The 18,992-nt window shown below is 39.6% G+C and overlaps 1 protein-coding gene across 4 annotated transcripts in view; it reads right to left on the bottom strand.

Annotated features, from left to right (window-relative positions):
* Positions 1–18,992, bottom strand: part of LOC126777091 (KH domain-containing, RNA-binding, signal transduction-associated protein 2-like) — a 236,632-nt gene that overhangs the window by 18,606 nt on the left and 199,034 nt on the right. For all 4 annotated transcript variants that reach the window (XM_050499977.1, XM_050499976.1, XM_050499978.1 and 1 more), the window contains exons 4-6: positions 15,985–16,101; positions 15,691–15,837; positions 4,118–4,267 (exon numbers count right to left, since the gene is read on the bottom strand). In XM_050499977.1, coding sequence (XP_050355934.1) covers positions 4,118–4,267; positions 15,691–15,837; positions 15,985–16,101 — 414 coding nt within the window. The remainder of the gene's footprint in view (positions 1–4,117; positions 4,268–15,690; positions 15,838–15,984; positions 16,102–18,992) is intronic.

The raw sequence follows: 18,992 nt of genomic DNA, 5'->3' as shown, positions 1-18,992 counted from the left end.
TCTACTGTTCTTAAGTAATTCCTTGATCTTTTAATAGAGCCTGGAATATCATCGATAAGTAAGATAAGCCTTGTCGGCTTCCTTCGCGTGGTTTATAGTTTATCTGGTTTTTGCTTCTTGGAACGTAAGTTATGTATACTGTTTGCAATAAAGAAAAAATAAAATTGTATATTTTATAAAGATTTTCACTTAAAACATAGTATGTATAAATAACTGGAAGAATTCCAACTCTCCGAGTAACGGCGGTGCAACCAAATAAGCAATTCATAATATGTTTAATATATAATGTATGAATAATTCTCTAGAAATATTAATCTACAATCATTATTCTTTTTTTTAAATGTGTGTTCGAAACATTATTGTGTGTTTTGTACGACCGGAAAGAGTTCAGGTGCAGGAGCAAAGGCTTTGCTTTCTTTCCGTGGCACGGGAGTGTACTCGATTCCACTTTCAGACTACTGGGTATCTCGGATTTGAACCCCAGAACCTGGAGATCTGCGGCCTTATATTAAGCCACTAGACCAACGAGGCAGTTAAATTTATAAAATATAGGTAAATGTAAGTAATAAAAACTAACAAGGATTATATAAATTATTGCGCGCACACGTGTGCACTATAATATATCCTGCGCAGTTGGCTAATCTTTCCTGAGATTGGCCGCCGTGTCGGCCATGTCGGCCAAATCTGTCAGAAATTCATATAATTAGACACATTCACGTTTCCTCACGATGTTTTCCTTCACCGTAAAGCACGAGATGAATTATAATCACAAATGTTGAACCCATGATCATCGGTTAAGATTCACGCGTTCTTACCACTGGGCCATATCGGCTGTAGTCGGTAGCTTTATATTGAATTAAAATTGTAAAATGATGTTTATAAAGTGCTTGTTAGACCCTACTTGAACAAACTATATATTTACTTTAACTTGATATTCCACGGAGATTATGTACATTAAATGAAAATATATAATACATAAAAATACTATACCATAAAATGTTAATTCTTTCGAATGTGACAAGACCAAGTTCATATATGTTTAAAAGTGGTTTAGTCCACGCCCTTATCTACTACAAAGCTTTTCAACGACGCTATCTGTTCTGTCTCTGGCATCAATTCAAATAAGCTATTAGGTAATTTCGTCGGAGTATCTTGACGTTATCAGCCCGACTACTGAGCGATCCTTTGTTGAAGTCGCATTTCTCTGCTTCGTATTTGTAACTGTATCTAAAGTGAAGGATTTAATGTTGGGTTTACTGTATTTATTCATTTTAAATGTTAATCTTGATGTCTTAAGTTAAGACTAAGAGATATTCATAATTAGTTCTCTTTGGAATGTTATTTCTTGTATGTTTTTGAAGTGAATATTTTTTTTTACTATTAATAGGCCAGCGTTTGACCGATGACTTGCCTGATGTTAAGCATCGACACGGTTTATGATGTAGCACGCTTGCCTAAAAGAAACCTGTTTACTCTGGATTTGAAGACACCAACATTGTACCTATCAGGATGACCGTTCTATAGTAAAAGGGGACGGGAGGAATCTTTTTTTTTTTTTTGTAGAATAGGAAGTGGACGAGCATATGGGCCACCTGATGGTAAGTGGTCACCAAACGCCCTTAGACATTGGCATTGTAAGAAATGTCAACCATCGCTTATAGCCAATGCGCCACCAACCTTGGGAACTAAGATTTTATGTCCCTTGTGCCTGTAATTACACTGGCTCACTCACCCTTCAAACCGGAACACAACAATATCAAGTATTGCTGTTTTATTTGGGGATGATGTTAAAATATCGAGACCGTTTTTAATGATTAAAGGATAGAGATATGTTGTTATTTCGTTCGTATGTATGTGTGTAAAATTTAATATATAAACGTTAAAGACGTTACTCGAGAATGTTTAGAGCTCATTGCACTACGCTGCTCCGATTTGGGTTGATGGACACAAATGCGGCATTCCTTTTTTTGTCACACTTTCAAAAATGGAATTCTTTACCAGTTCACGTGTTCCCGTCCTTTTACAACCCGGGTTCCTTTAAACGAGGCGTGAAGAGGCATATTGCGGGGCGGCAAGGCGGGTGCGGCTAGTGCAGAACATTCTTGATCTTGAACCCGACTGTACTGGCCGTCGTCGCGTTTGGACTCTACTACCACTTACCATCAGATGGAGTAGAGTCAAATATTCCCGGCAAATATTTAAAAAAACCTGACATTTGCAAGCTTACACAGGATATTGACCTTCATCACTGAACTCTATAAATGTCATGTAGTGGTTAGTTCATTAATGTCTCTTTCCTTCGTATGTCAAATCAATAACGGCAGAAAGTGAGAAAATAGCGTTTAACTACCCCCCGTTCATCAATCTTTATAACTAAGGCCAAGGTAATTATTTGTAATAATTGTGAAATTTATATCTAAATACATAATGTAGTTATACCTAAGTATAGTTTACATACAGGCAAACACACATAACACATTTGATTGTCGAAAAATATTCACGGTTTTATGAACTTTGTTGAGTGACTGTAACAGTAAGTAACAGCCTGTTAATGTCCCACTGCTGGGCTAAGGCCTCCTCTCCCTTTTGGGGAGAAGGTTTGGAGCTTATTCCACCACGCTGCTCCAATGCGGGTTGGTAGAATACACATGTGACAGAATTTCAATGAAATTAGACACATGCAGGTTTCCCCACGATGTTTTCCTTCACCGTCAAGCACGAGATGAATTATAAACACAAATTAAACACATTAAAATCCAGTGGTGCTTGCCCGGGTTTGTAAAAAAACAAAACACGAAAAAAAATACTTACAATATATATTATATTATTACACTCGCTTGACGGTTGTCAGTGTGATTGCAAGAATTCCAATGAAAATTGTAATAGAATTGTAAAATATTAATCAGTATTAAATTATATTACAAGTTACGTGTGACAGAGAATAAAATGTTAAAAGATAATGTGAAGGATTGTTTTACTAGGGTATTTTTACAATAGTAACAAATCTAAAAGGAAACTCGTTCAACTTACGAGAACATCTATGAAAATCAGATTTTCCTGTTTCAATTTCTTTAACTTTGTTGCAACACTCTTTATATTTGTGTCTCGTTTTCCTTTTAGAGATAGAAATTCAATTCCCAAATGGCGATAGGAGATAGAGTTGTCAATCTCGATGTATATACTTAGGGAATCGTGTGCATATAAGTTTAGATTTGTTTCATTGTTGAAACGTGACAATTCGGTATGTATTATATATTGTAAATTCAAAATAAAGTAAATTATCGAATTTATTTGGTGAAAATATTTACATAATTGTACGTCGAGTTAATATTTATTATATTACTTGGTGGGCTTTGTGCAAGCCCGTCTGGGGTACATACACTAATGACATATTCAATTGTTACAATACTCAGTATTGTTGTGTTCCTTTTTAAAGGGTGAGTGAGCCAGTGTAAAAACTGGCACAAGGGTAATTATTTATTGATTTGTATACACTGTTTTTTTATTATGTGCATATTTGCGTGTAACATGTATAATATATTTATACACATACAATATATGTTTGCTTGATTGTTGACTGCCTCGTTGGTCTAGTGGCTTGATGTAAGGCCGCAGACCCAGACGTCCTAGGTTCAATTCCCAGGTCGGGCCAATAAAAAGTTATTGGGTTTCTCTGTCAGAATATTTTCAGTAGCAGCCCGGAGTCTACAAGTTGGAAGTGTGTACACTCCCGTGCCTCGGAAAGCACGTAAAGCCATTGGTCTTGCGCCTTATCTCTTTCCGGTCGTGTCAGATTGCCGGTCCATCGGATTATGAGAGTTAGGGAATAGAGAGTGCACCTGTGTTTTTGGACACACTTGTGCACTATAATATTTCCTGCGTAGTTGACTAATCTCTCTTGAGATTGGCCGCCGTGGCCGAAATCAGTCTGAAGGACATTATTATTATTATTTGCTTGTTTATATATGTATATGATATATATTTGCCCTTTTTATAACTTCGTTACTAGTAAGAAAATAAATAACGTCTAGAAAGCTTTACCAAATATATTTTCATAAGTAGATTTGTGAAGCTATAAATTCTATTAATTGTATGAATATTTGATATATGCACTTACTCTATGTTTGTTTCCGTTGTCTCTCAGAGGCAAAGCTTCTTCACTCCCACTCCTAGACGAGTCGGGCGGAGTTAATCGCCTTTGTTCATTCTGCGATGACAAGATCTGCATTTCCAGCATCTGCTCTTGTCTTATATCGTCGTTGTAGTCCTGTAATTACATAAGCTATGAATAAATGTAATATATAATATAGTACAAATAAATTATTTTACTTTCTATTATAATATAGTTGTTCCGTGTCTTTTTATTTGAGTTATATAATTTTACATGTATGTATATATTATGCCTATTATACTCGCAAATGGTCGCCGTCTGACGGTAAGTGGTTATTATTTAACAAACGGTTATACACATATCATAATTGATTTCTGTTTGAATTGTAATAATACATAGTTCTTGGTTGTTATTATAATATTTCATAATTATCATCTTATGTATCTCGTTTCAAATCTAGTTAACCGTTTCATCGTTGGTAGGGTTTAAGCCAGCCTGTCTAAGTAGGTACCACCAATCATCAGATATACCTCCAAATATCAATACTTAATGTTGGTGTCTGATTAAGTTATTGGTGGGTGAGTAAGCCAGTGTAAGTAACTAAAGGCACAAGGGACATCAAATCTTAGTTTCCAAGGTTGGTGGTGCATTGGCAATGTAACAATTTAAGAAACAGTTAATAAGAAATATTAAACAGCCCCAATATTTATAAGCGGTGTTGACCACTTACCATCAGGTGACTATTCTATATTTAAAAACAGCTTCATTGTTACAATCTAGTCGACATGCGGTATTACGCTTAAAGATTTTGAAGTCCGTGTCGAATTGAGTCGAATTTTGTATGTTTTTCTTATTAATAATTTTGATATTGAAACACTGTTAGTATTATCGTTTTAAATATAAATCTTATGTAACATTTTCTTATTATTTAAGAAGCTATTGTTTTGTATCAAATACATATGTAAATATCTTATAATTTTCGAATCGTGGATAAAAAACACTTTTGTAACCATTGTGTAATTGTTTTGAACAAACCAAATGTATTTCGACTTCGTGATTTGTAAATACTCTTAGCACTTCAATGGATTCGTAAAAAGCGACCTTTGGGCTCTCCGACCTTTGAAAAATAAAAGAATTAACCAAAATTATGTTACAATAGCGTCGGTTTTGAGTCTAAATGTGACGTAATTTCTATTATAACGGACTTTAATTTTGTTTTCCTTTTGAGAAATATTACAACGTAACATGATGGATTCGTAAAAAGCGACCTTTGGGCTCTCCGACCTTTGAAAAATAAAAGAATTAACCAAAATTATGTTACAATAGCGTCGGTTTTGAGTCTAAATGTGACGTAATTTCTATTATAACGGACTTTAATTTTGTTTTCCTTTTGAGAAATATTACAACGTAACATCATTGCTTTTGTTTGACGTCGAAATTTCGACGATTTGTCACAAATAACTCCCTAACTTTGTTCTTAGCGAGTTCGCTGTTCACTGATTGTCATGATAACTTCTCGGTTTAATTGAAGTTTAGTAAATATAACGCGGATACGAATGTGCGTGAGTATTTCAAAGTTAATTATTTCGAAAGAATAATGAAACGAATGGGTCGAGGACAGTAGGGCTGTTCTGTAATAGGAAACTTGTAACTCATCGCAGAAATCGGTCGTGAAATGTCAAAAGTGACATACTGATATTGACCATAATAATTATAATATTTCAAGAATACACGCATTAAAATAGTATATCACCATAAGTTACTGGCGGTAGAGCTTAGTGCAAGCTCGTCTGGGTAGGTACCAACCACTCATCAGATATTCTACCGCAAAACAGCAGTACTTGGTATTGTTGTGTTCCGATTTGAAGGGTGAGTGAGCCAGTGTAATTACAGGCGCAAGGGACATAACATCTTAGTTCCCAAGGTTGGTGGCGCATTAGTAAGCGATGGTTAACATTTCTTACAATGCCAATGTCTATGAGCGTTGGTGACCACTAACCTAAAAAAAAGTCAGTTGTCAACATTTAACGATGTGTAATGAAGTGAGTTCTTACAGAATGGCCGTGCTGTAACTTTTATATTGAATTTTAAACTTCACAATATTAATATCAGTATGAAGTAATGATCCGTAGCTAACTTCGTATATTTTAACATTTTAAATTTGAAGCTATTGTTAATCGATGGTCGCTATTTTCTCACTGATAAATATATAAAAAAAGTCGTAGTATTAATTATGTCTGTCATTATAAAGCGAATTTTGAAAAGCCGACAAGTAACTTTGGAGTTACTTTTTATATAGGCTATAACAAAGGGACCAGATGGCGCAGTGGACAGCATGCCATTACCATTCCAATCCCGCACCATTGAGTTTTTGTTTTATTTTTATCTATAATTAGCTTTTAAACTCGCTGAGTTTCTTTCGCCGGTTCTTCTCAGAGCTGGGTGTTTCTTTTCCGAATGATAGTTTCTAGTGTCAAACTAGAAACTATCTATAAGCAAGTGTAATGCTTCAATGTTGATTAAATCATTTTGATTTTGATTTTTTGATCTTGAGATAAAAGTATTTATCCATCAACCCACAGCTTAGAAGCGTCTCGGAATAAGCGTGAGTTTGTTCTTAATAGGGGTTTTTCCCATCATTGGAATATTTATAAGTATTTACGTACCTACTTTACTTTAATTTTAATTTAATTAATAATGAAGAATAAAACATGAAATTAATTATTTGTTTGATTTAATAATTGGTGTCATATCGTTTCACTAAATCGTTACATAACAACGTTGCACAAAAAATGCGACAAATTCATATAATACTAAGAAGTTCCCACGAATAACATTTGCTGTGATACCAAATCATGTAAGCCATTCAGGGATAGCGTTAGACATTTAAATTTATATATACGTCATACATCAAAAGTTTATGGGTTTTCATATCGCTGTAGCGTCGTTTTTATTCTTTCAATATTTGTTTTGATTGTTTACGGACGTTATATATATGAAATTTGTTTTATTGCAGCATAACAAAATTAATTAGGCAGCAAATTTTTAAAGAATTCGTTGAAGAATAGCTTGGGTAATAGTTTAGATAGAAGAATTCGCTTCACCCAACTAACTGCTGGCAACGTAAATTTTATTGACATTTAGACTTAAAATAAAATATTAATACTGATTTAAAAGTTTACCTCATTATAATATAATGCTTTAAATAAATAATGTTGTCCAATAGCAATGAATTTGTTTTTTTAAAATAATACAATTAAGTGGGCATGTGGGTCACTTGACGTTAAGTAGTCATCACGCCCATGGATATTGGCACTGTAAGAGATATTGCGTATTACTAATAACGCCATCAATCTTGGGAACTAAGAAGTTATGTCCCATGTGCCTGTAGATACAGTGGCTCACTCATATATACATATCAAAACACAACAATACTAAATATTGCTGTTTTGCTGTAGAATATCTGGGTGGTACCTACAAAGCCCTTCGTCATGTGATAGAATTTCATCTGAAAAATGCGTTTTTTATCACGACATTTTCCATCACCGCTAAGCATGTGTTTAATCAGATTTAAATCCACAATCCTCTGTTAAAATTCCCGCGTTCTAGCCACTAAACAATTATGTTCACGATCGTAAAATGTAAAATTTCAAAAAACAATCTTCAAAGCTTGCTATTAATGTATCTGATCGGAATTCCTTTCATAGTTGCCTGTAATCGTAAATCATCAATTTTATAAGCGGATGGCGTTCAAATTACCGACGTCTCTGAAATGTTCGTAAAATAAAGTCCGCACCTGTTCGCTCTAAAGTAAGATTACAAATCCCAGTTATCTATTCATAAGCCAAAGTTTATAGGAAATTCGTTGAGCTGAACAATGTAGAATTATGAATGAACATTGCCGTTGAAAATTTTAAGGCGGCTACAATTAGTTTAATAGGCGGATAACTTTTTAACTAGTTTTAAATGTAATATTTAATATTACATTCAGAAAATTTACTATACAAGGGACATAATATCTTAGTTTTCAAGGTTGGTAGCGCTTTGGCGATGCAAGGAATGGTTACTGGCGTGGGCAATGTATATGGGTGGTGACCACACCAACAAGAGGCGCATTTGGCCCACCTACCTATTAAAAAAATACAATATAAAGAATAGATAGATTATATTTAAAGGGAGCAATGACCTACATGAATAGCATGGACGTCTCGTCCAAACCCCAAAATTACATGTGGCTCATGAACAGTGAACTTGTTGATTCTTCTGCCTAAATTAATGTAGATTAAAATTTGGCGTTGTTTACTATTGTAATAAAAATATGATGAAACCAAAATGAGTAAGAAATTCTTCGATTGAAAATAAATTGGTTTATCTTGGGTCGAGTGACGTATCACGTCACGTCATAGAGGGTTTCACGGTTTGTTTACTTCAATAAGAATTCGAAAAGTGAATTCAGATTTATCATCATTTCATGTCAAATATTTAACTCGATGTTACATCTTACATTTCTTACTAATATTGTATATATTTTTGCTTAGCGACAAGTGTTAGATAAGCACTGATTTATCTCTTTTTGTCATTATTGATTTGACAATCGAAAAAAGAAGACACAGCATTTATATAAACACATGCTAAGCGAAGCTTATACGTAAAGCTGAAAATTATTTTAGTAAATATATATACATTTTTGTTGTCTACCTATATATTTGAAAGTATATATTTCTGTATATATTACCAGGACTCGGAGTAAGCTGATTGACGGTTCGGCCGTCGTCTAGTGAGGTTGTGTACATACGCTTCTTATCTACGCTTTCCGAATGTTTCATGAATACCCACTTTGGCTTTGTTTATTGGTTTCTGATTTTCTGACGCGTCATATTATTGAATTTTGGCTTGAATATGGACTTTTGTTTTGTTTAAGAATTGGTTTCGTTGTTTGGTATAGGTCTTTATAGACCTATTTTTATTTTTGTTTTAGGTATAAGTCTTTTATAGACAAATTTTATAATAATTTTATAGACACGCGTGGGATTAGGCATTTTCGATTCTGGCTCTGATACTGAGACAGAGGGACGAGTTACGGCGAAGTGTAATAGTGCACGTTGCGGGAAGTCCACTTCGAAGGGACGCGGAACTGTCCTAACTCGGGCTGAAGCCCGAGAAGAGCTTAAGGCGAAAGCCGCCGAAGCCAGGGAGGAGGCGTTCGAGCGCTCCTTAAGAAGTCGGGCTTTCCGTAAAAATGCAACCGAAGTCGTGCTGGACTCTGACGAATCCGAATTCCTCGGATGTCCGTAGAGAGGATCCCATAAAATTGGGTGCCGAGGAGCTGCGTGCGGAGGCTAGCCGCAACGCAGCGCTCATTTTAGAAGTGGCTAAAAAGTCGGGCAATTTGAAGAGTGGTTTCATTAAGAAGCTAAAAGATTCGGCGGCTTCGCTTCAGTGTATCGTCGATGCTCTGGCGTCAAGGACTGAAGCGGAGGAGACCCGCAGGCTCCGTGCGGATAATGGTCGCCTCCGCAAGGAAATTGACGACCCAAAGACCGAGTTTAAGGCGCATCGCCGCGAGTTCACTGAGATGCGTACCTCGGTAGCAGCGGCAACGGGTCGGGCACTAGCCCCTTGCAAGATTTGAAGGCTTTGGAAGAATTCAGGGCCTCAATTGTCTCGTCAGTCAGCGTAATGATAAACGCCAAGATGGCGGGAATTGAGGAGCGCCTCCTTCCTGCGAAGATACACCGTCCCCCGCTAGCCGCGGACATAAGGCGGGATGCGATGCAGGAAACTGCACCTACGTATGCGCAGGCCACCCGCCCGGTCCCACCGAAAAATGCTGCAGCCGTACCCAAGCGCGTTCATCCGTCCGCTCCATCCAAGCCAGCTGTCTCAGTCGCACCGGCAACACCGATAGCTGGCCCATCGAATATCCCAATTGCGCCATAGTTTCAACCACGGGAGGCCCAAGAGACGTCTTGGTCTACCGTGGTCAAGAGAGGAAAGAAGGGGAAGAAAGCTTCCCCGCCAGCCGAAATCTCCGCTCCATTTATCTCAGCGGTGACAAAGACACAAGCGGCCAAGCCAAAGCTGACCGCCCCTCGAACCGCTGCAGTTATTGTCACGCTGCAACCGGAGGCGGAAGAGAAGGGCGTAACATACGCACAGGCCCTGGAGGTCCCGTCGCACGTGCAGGGGACTGCACGCCTGAGGCAGTCAAGTGTGGAGCGTTGCAGCGTGGACCCGGATATATGGGTATGGTCCGCGTCACCTGTCCCATTACGGTGGCGAAGAAGCTGTCCGACGCCGGTCGTCTTCTGGTAGGGTGGAGCTCAGCCAAAGTGTACGTCCTGGAATAGCGCCCTCTGCGCTGTTACAAATGCATGGGCGTTGAACACACAAAGATGCTCTGCCCATCCAAGGCGGAACGGGGTGGGCTTTGCTTCCGGTGTGGTATTGAGGGCCACAAGTCTTCGACCTGCACTGGAAAGCTGCACTGTGCAGTATGTGCGGACGCTGGAAGACCCTCTGGGCACGTGATAGGCTCGGGAGAGTGTAACCCTCCCTTCACAAAAGGAAAGATGGTATTAGGCACTCACACCATTACCAACGTCGGACGGCGCCAGGCCGAAGAGGAAGCACCCATGTCAACATGAGCGACAAACTCAGTTTCCTCCAGATGAACGTCAACCACTGCGCCGGGGCTCAGGACCTGCTACTGCAGTCCATGGTGGAGTGGCAAATCGACCTGGCTGTGGTCTGCGAGCCCTATTTCGTCCCTCCCTTATCTCACTGGGTAGGGGACTTGGACGGCACCGTGGCAGTCCTCACTCGGAACGGTACGGGTCCTTCCCTCTCACTCATTGAGAGGGGCTCGGGCTACGTAGTGGCGGGATAGGGAGAGTACGTAGTTGTAGGAACGTACTTCTCCCCCAACCGCGGCCTGGCGGAGTTCGAGAGCTACCTCGGTTCTGTCAGAGTTGCAGTGTCCATCGCTGAAACCGATAGTGGTTCTCGGTGACTTCAAATGCGAAATCATCAGGTGTGGGCCCTACTCTCCAGCCTGTCCCTACTTAATAAGGGGCAGGTGCACACCTGCGTGAGGCAGCAGGGAGGGTCCGTGGTAGACTTATCGTTCGCTACGCCTGTCACGGCGCGCAGAGTAAGAAATTGGAGAGTGGAGGAGGAGGTGGAGACTCTGTTGGACCATAGATACATCCGGTTTGAGATCTCCACCTATTGCAGGCCAGCGGAACCTCTGAGGGTGCCAACCACGCTCCCCAGGTGGTCCCAGTGGCCAGCTGGATCATGAGCTGGTCAGGGAAGCTGCTATCGTGCAGCGGTGGGGTTCCGCGGAAAGGAGGGAGGGTGCCAGTGTCGACGAGCTGGCGGACCGCATGCGCAGCGCTCTAAAGGAGGTGTGCGATGCGGCCATGCCGAGGACCCGGCGCTGGGTACCGCGCCGCCAGGTATACTGGTGGTCGCCCGAAATAGCGGAGCTTCGAGCGACATGTAACCGGGCGCGGAGGGCATACGTCCGCTGTCGCAGGCACAACGGCCCCGACGCGGACTTGAAGGGACGGCTGTGGGCCACTTATCGCCAGCTGAAAAAGAAGCTGCAGCAGGTGATAAGTCAAGCTAAGGAGAGAGCAAGGGAGGAGCTTCTGGTGGGCCTGAACAGGGACCCGTGGGGACGCCCGTACCGTGGTGTGCGAGGAAAGTTCCGCACACACGGCGCCCCTGCAACGGAAACGTTGCCGCCGGATCTCCTCCTGCGACTGGTTGGTGAATTATTTCCCCAACCAGGCGAACACGTCCCACCAAGTATGACCCCTCGCTCTGTAACAGATGACAGTGCGGCTCCACCACACGTTACGGAGCGAGAGATGGAGATGGCCCTCGATCGATTGAGGGCCAGAACCACAGCGCCGGGTCCGGACGGGGTTCCAGGGCGTGTTCTGCGTGACGCCCTGGAACATCTAGGTGGGAAGCTTCGGGAACTGTTTGATGAATGTCTTTCCAGTGGGCAGTTTTCGAAGCTGTGGAAGGAGGGAAAGTTGGTTCTGTTGCCGAAGGAGGGGCGTCCACTCGATTCTCCTTCGGCATATAGGCCAATTGTGCTGCTAAATGAGACGGGCAAGCTCTTGGAGAAGATCTTCGCTGCCCGTCTTATTCAGCACCTCAACGAGGTGGGGCCGGGTCTTTCAGAGGCTCAGTACGGGTTCAGGGAGGGTCGATCAACCTTTGACACCCTAAAGACCTGGACCACCGAGGCGGTGGCCCGAGGAGACCTAGTCCTGGCGGTATCGCTGGACGTAGCGAACGCCTTTAACAGTCTTCCCTTCGAGACTATAAGGGAGTCACTCCGATACCACAGGGTGCCTTCCTACCTCAGAAGGCTGTTGGGGGCATACCTCCGGGACCGAGTGGTCCTCTGGGAGGGGGGCGATGGGCGACTTGTCCGGCGTTGGGTAGGCTACGGCGTTCCACAGGGGTCGGTACTCGGCCCAATCCTGTGGAAGTCGGATTCGATTGGTTCCTTAGGGCCCCCATCCTTCCCGGAATGAGGGTGTTGTGCTACGCGGATGACACCCTCATCACGGCGACGGGGCAGACCTTTCAGGAGGCGGCCCGCCTGGCCGAGGTCGGAGTATCGCTCACGATGGACCGGATTGGGATGCTGGGCTTGAGGGTCTCTGTCACAAAAACAGAGGCTCTCCTATTCCACGGTCCACGTCGGTAGTATGCGCAAGCGATCCCGTGACGCCCCTCGAAAAGGCGGTGTGGGTACCGTTGGTTTTTAGTGGGTATTCCGGCGCATACTCGGCGCCGGCGAGTCCCACATACCCCCCCACTTCAAGTGGGGGAAACGCGTAAACGCGTTTTTCTAGCGAAAAAAAAGGACTCGGAGTAAGCTATTAGACTTATGTCAAAAAAATGTATGAAAAATTAGTATTTATACGGACTGTCATGCGGCTGCCGCTCGCAGCACTGCGGCCCGACTGACGGTCATCCGGACGGTTGCTATACCCACTACGCGGTTAGTAGTTTACGGTCGACCGCCCGCCAATGACGACGCACGTGTGTACCTACCTACTGACGCGCTAAAAATGGACGCAATGAATTTCGATACAGAAAAGTTTATAATTGAAATACAGAATAGGCCGGCAATATGGAATACAAAATCTACGGAATACTCTGAGAGAAACTTACGGCAAAAAGCTTGGGAAGTATTGGTGGAAATCTATGGAACTGATTTACCACAGGATAAAAAAAAACAACTCGGTATGTACCTACCACTTATTTATTTATTTATTTAAACATATATTATATTAACAATGATGTTTCATGTTCATGTTTTAAGCATATGAGCTTGTTTAAATGTAATTATCCTGCCAGCTTACCCTCCCTTCCTTCATGAAATAATCAGCAAATAATTCTCGATATCTCAATGCAGTTGTATTGTTTCTGTGTACACTATCTCGTGCAATTGTTTCAGTCAGTGGATTATTTAGCGAGTCTTCAAAAGAATACCCATCTCTATCTCTAACGAAGTTGTGTAAAATGCACGCCGACTTAATAATATCATTAATTAATTCGATGTTAACATTAATGGGTCTATGGAAAATGCGCCACTTATTCGCAAGTATCCCAAAAGTACATTCAATGTAACGTCTAGCCACACAAAGTCTATAGTTAAACGTTCTTCTGGTCACATTTAAATCACGTCTTGGATATGGGCGCATCATAGTTGCACTTAAGGCAAAAGCTTCATCTCCTACAAAGACATAGGGAAAAGCAGTGCTGTTGGATTCTGAAATTGGCGCTGGTTCAGGAGTGTTCATGCGATTCTGTTGTATCTTTTTATAAAAGTTAGAATTTTGAAATACAGCCGAGTCACCGAATCTACCGTAGGCTCCAACGTCAATCAATACGAACTTGAAGCTGCTGTCACAAATTGCCATTAAAACTAGGGAAAAAAAGCCCTTGTAGTTGAAACACATTGATCCACTATTGTTAGGTGCTACAACTCTAATATGTTTACCATCGCAAGCACCGATACAGTGGGGAAAATAAGCTCTCTTCGAAAAACCATTTTCAATTTGAAGCCACTTTTCTTTTGTCGGTTCTGGTAGGCACATCGCTTTCAAACAAATCCATATACCAGCACATACTTCTCGAACTATTTCGGCGACAGTGCTCACTCCAACTCTAAATACATAATGCAATTCGGCGAATGAGCATCCTGTTGCCAAATATCTGAAAAAAAATGTTTTATTACAGGTCTGGATCTTCAAAAAAGGTGGAGAAACATTCGCGACGCTTTTGTAAAGGCCCATAAAGCAAAAGAAAGCAAGAGTGGGTCTGCAGCAAAAAAGAAGGTCCCATATGTATTCTATGATAATCTTTTATTTATAAAAGATACAGTAACGGTTAACCGCACAGATGGTAATGCTACAGGAAATGACGATGAAAACACGGGTATACAGACAGAAGTCAATGTTCCGTCAATGTCTTCATTGCCGCCAAAAAGACGTAAGAAAAACAACGATGATAATGAAGTCGGTGCACAGTTAGTTGGAGTGTTGAGTAAAAATTTAGAAAGAAAGAATATGGATGATGATGACGATCGCCTTTTTTTCTTGTCATTGGTAAAGGAATTTAAGAAAATACCTGAGCACATGCAAATGCAGACAAAGTTAGATATTTTAAAAGTAATAAAGGATGCACAGCAGTTCTGTGATTATTCAAACGCGTCATGGAGTTTTTCAAGGGCTAATAATACCTATCGTGGATATCAAACGGTACATTATTCAAGAAATAATCCTCACACTGAGCTTATGCAATCATTGGACGTTGGACGACCACCTTCTCAAAATTTTGAGGTACAATCGCCATTATCAACTCACAGTCACCAGTCTCAGAACAGTGAACACTCGTCTTATATTGAACTTTTTAATTCTATTAATGATACTGAGGATGATTTAAATGTTTGACAATAGCCTTTCTTTTGATGAATAAATAAATAACAAATTAAATATAAATTATTTTATTTCACTTACCTTAGCACTATCGTTAACTTTAATTCCGGCTTAATGCTATTCCGAAACTGTGTATCTTGCTTTGTTATACAGGTTCTCAGAATGCTTAAAAGTTCTTCAAATGATTTTAGACTCATTCTAGTGTATCGAAAAAACTTGTCTTCATACTTTTTGAGCTCTCCGAAAAATATTTCAAAATGCTTAGTCTCATCTCGAGTTTGCAAATAAGGATGAACCCAGTACCTTTTTCTTTGTTTCTTTTTCTTTATATAGAGCAAGTAAATATAATAAATAGCTGCGACTTCTTCAGCGTCCATCTTCGAAATGGTTCGATGAAACCGCGACGTTATCCTATCCGCACTTTCCGGTTGCGGTTACGGCTAGCCGCCGCCCGGTTATCCGCAGTTGCAACCGCGTCCTGTGGCTAACCGGATGGTTGACCGCATTCCGGCTATCCGCATAGTGCGTACATACCCTAAGTGTAAGAACACCTACCTAATACTAAGGGATTATTCTTAATTGTTACCATTATCAAACAATACCTACCGGCACTAAGAACCTCCTCAATTCAGCAAGTGCGTATGCAATACGTGCGTGCGCCTCAGCTGGTGTTGCGAACGCACTGATTTCCACGTGTAGTTCATCGGAGAGATGTGCGAATTTAGGATCACCGGATACACGAAGCTCTTCTTCCTGTAAACAATCACTTATTAGATACTAGGTATAATCTGGGAACACCTACGATATCACTATGTCTTTACCCAGATACTTGGCAATCCCTCTATATACTCAAAATGTACTTGCAAATTAGAATGTAGTGTGAGTGATTTATTAACATACCTTCTGACGGTCTTTCATAGAACCTCGTCCTAAAACCGCCATTTTGCACATTGTGTCTTCTTGCAGCCTTTTCAGTGAATTCCCCTTGGGGCCCAGCAGCTTGCCCACGAAATTGAACTGAAAAAATGAGAACACATGAGAAATGCACGTTTTTTTTTCTTAATCTTAATAGATATAATTCCATAATTTTGTTGCTTCGTTCTGTAGTATATGTTTATATATTATTGTTCAATTTATCAACTCTTATTTTTGTACGATCAATTTAGGATTATAAATAAGATTAGCCTCGGCGCTTAACGATTTATTTGTGATGAGTTTCAGCGGCTTTTTCCGTGTGATAGGATTGTTTGCTTAAAAACAGTTTCCTTTCGAATTCAAACAGTAGTCGGTACTGTTTGAATTCGAAGGAAGGAAACCGTTCAAGGCTCAAGGAGAATTTATCAATATAAAAACCCTTTAACTTTCAATTATAATTATCTGAAAAGATATTTTAATCCTGGGTTAATATAAAATAGAGTTTTATATAAAATAGTAAGCAAGTTTTTAATATATTGCGTTGTAAAGACTTGCAAAACGTTGCAGTAACAGTTATTATTCTTAAGAACGAATAATCAGGAAATATGAACGATAAAGACAATAGACGAAGCAGCGGGTGACCGGAATCCGACTTTTAGTATATAAATCGAAGACACAGCTATACTTGTAAATACACTCGAATTTAAACCCAAGGTTTATTTACTTAGGAATGAGTTACATAATTTTTAGAACATACAAGATAAGCCAGCTGGATGTTGGTAAAATCATTTCACACAAAATTTATGGCTTCTGAGCCCCGAAAATATTACTTCGACATATCTGAAGTGTTATCGAGGATCTGGCGAGGATCACCAGATGTATAAATTCAGGAATGTGCCCAATTTATGTCAGAAATATGCTATTGTCATTTTTACTGACTGATTTTATTAGGTGGTACTTGTATAACTGTAAAATATAATAACGTAAATAGAGTATCCGTAATGTCACACTGGTGGGTTATGGCCACTTTTCCAGTTAAGGATAAGATAGGAAGAGATAAAGTACTTGATAGCAGGGCTTTGTACAAGACCGTTTGGATATGCATTATACATAGAAATGTTGTGTTCTGGTTTGAATTGTAAGCCAGTGAAACTCTAAGCACAAGGGATATAACATCTTAGTTTTCACGGTTGGTGGCGAATAGTTAATATTTCTTAAGCGCCAATGTCCAATGACGACTTACCATACCACTTACCAAGTAACCCATTATTAACCTGTCCATCCGCTACTCTATTTTATAAACAAAACCTTAGTATTCTCACGTATTCTAATCTTATCTTAAATTATTTGCTGTTATTTTAGTATGCCTGCATGTTTAGTTACAGGCATTACAATCTAAGTTACATTACATTTGAGTTTGCATCTCGGCTATTAAAAGTTAAGAAACATATCTGAACTATTTTCTTATATATACTGTAAATGATTAAATCGACGAAAATGTTTTCTTTTCTACCAAGTAATTTTCCTCAGAGCGTTGGCTGTCAAGGAGCATTACATTTCATCAGAAATATTAGTGAAAGCAATTTTTTTTCAATCACGACCTTCAAGATTCCCTTTAAATCTCCAATACAATAGGTTTTATCTGAAGATATTATTTCAATAATACAAGAAACGAATTATAAAATAACATTGTCAATATTAATCCGATTGATTCAATAATCCCACGTCTTGACCGCGGATTATTTATCTATCGAATTTCAATGTTGAATTGTTTGATTTAAAATCTATTTTCGGTGCAATTGAAATTAATCTTGTATGAAGGATTTTTAGAAATATTTGTAAGTTATTAAATTTAATCAAATAAGAAAAAATAATATAAGTAACCAATCATATAAATTCTTGTATATTACAAAAATACAAATTTTAATGTAAAATATTAAAAGAAAGTAAATTGATTGATATTAAATAAAAGTAAATTGATTATTAGCGACTCGCCCTGAATACGCTTTTTATGTAAATCGTTAAACTCACGATTCAAGTCACGATTTACAGACCTCCCCTAACATGTTTAAGTATCCATAAACGAATAACGTATTTAACCACCACTGTTTTAGAATGTGTCCAAAACTACTGGTATAATAAAAAAGTAGCAACAACTTGAGAAGAAGGATAAGAGCTCCACCACGCTATTCCAATGACAGAATTTCCTCACGACACATATGGGTTTCGTCATGTTATTATATATTTTTTCACCGTTAAGCACGAGGCGAATGATTAATTATAGATACAAATTAAGAATAATCAAATTAATCATACAGTGCGGAAATGCGGCCTGCATTATGGGCAGCTTTGCGTCGGATGGGAATCGGGAGGGTCTATTTTAAATTTGACTAAAATAATTAAAAAAAATTGACATTAATCATCCAATAAAATTGAAATCACACTATTTATTGATATACAATGTAAATCGTTACTGTATTGTAAAACAATTAAAAATATAGAAACAAATGTCCACTTCGAAGCCGAAGTTTTCATTTAAGATACATGTCATGTCCTATCCCAAAGTCTTCAAGTCCTATCAAAAAGTCGAGATGGCCCAGTGGTAAGAACCCGTGAATGTTAACCGATGACGAACTTCAAACCTCTGAATTTTCATGTGCTTAATTTCTATTTATAATTCATCTCGTGCTTTTCGGTGAAGAAAAACATCGTGAGGTAACCTGCATGTGTCTAATTTCATTGAAACTATGCCACATGTATATTCCACCAACCCGCATTGGAGCAGCGTGGTGGAATAAGCTCCAAACCTTCTCCTCAAAAAGGGAGAGGAAGGCCTTAGCCCAGCAGTGGGACATTTACAGGCTGTTACTTACATGTCCTATCCACTGGGTATGGTCATTTAAAACTGTAATACAATTAAAATACAAAGTCTAGGCGACACCCATATTGTTAACTCCCCTTGTTGGTTCGGTGGTCACATAATTTGATCGTAT

Source organism: Nymphalis io, chromosome 22 (genome assembly GCF_905147045.1).
Source record: "Nymphalis io chromosome 22, ilAglIoxx1.1, whole genome shotgun sequence".
Taxonomy (NCBI): domain Eukaryota; kingdom Metazoa; phylum Arthropoda; class Insecta; order Lepidoptera; family Nymphalidae; genus Nymphalis; species Nymphalis io.
Note: the sequence above shows the minus strand (reverse complement) of the source record. Positions and strands in the feature narration are given on the sequence as shown.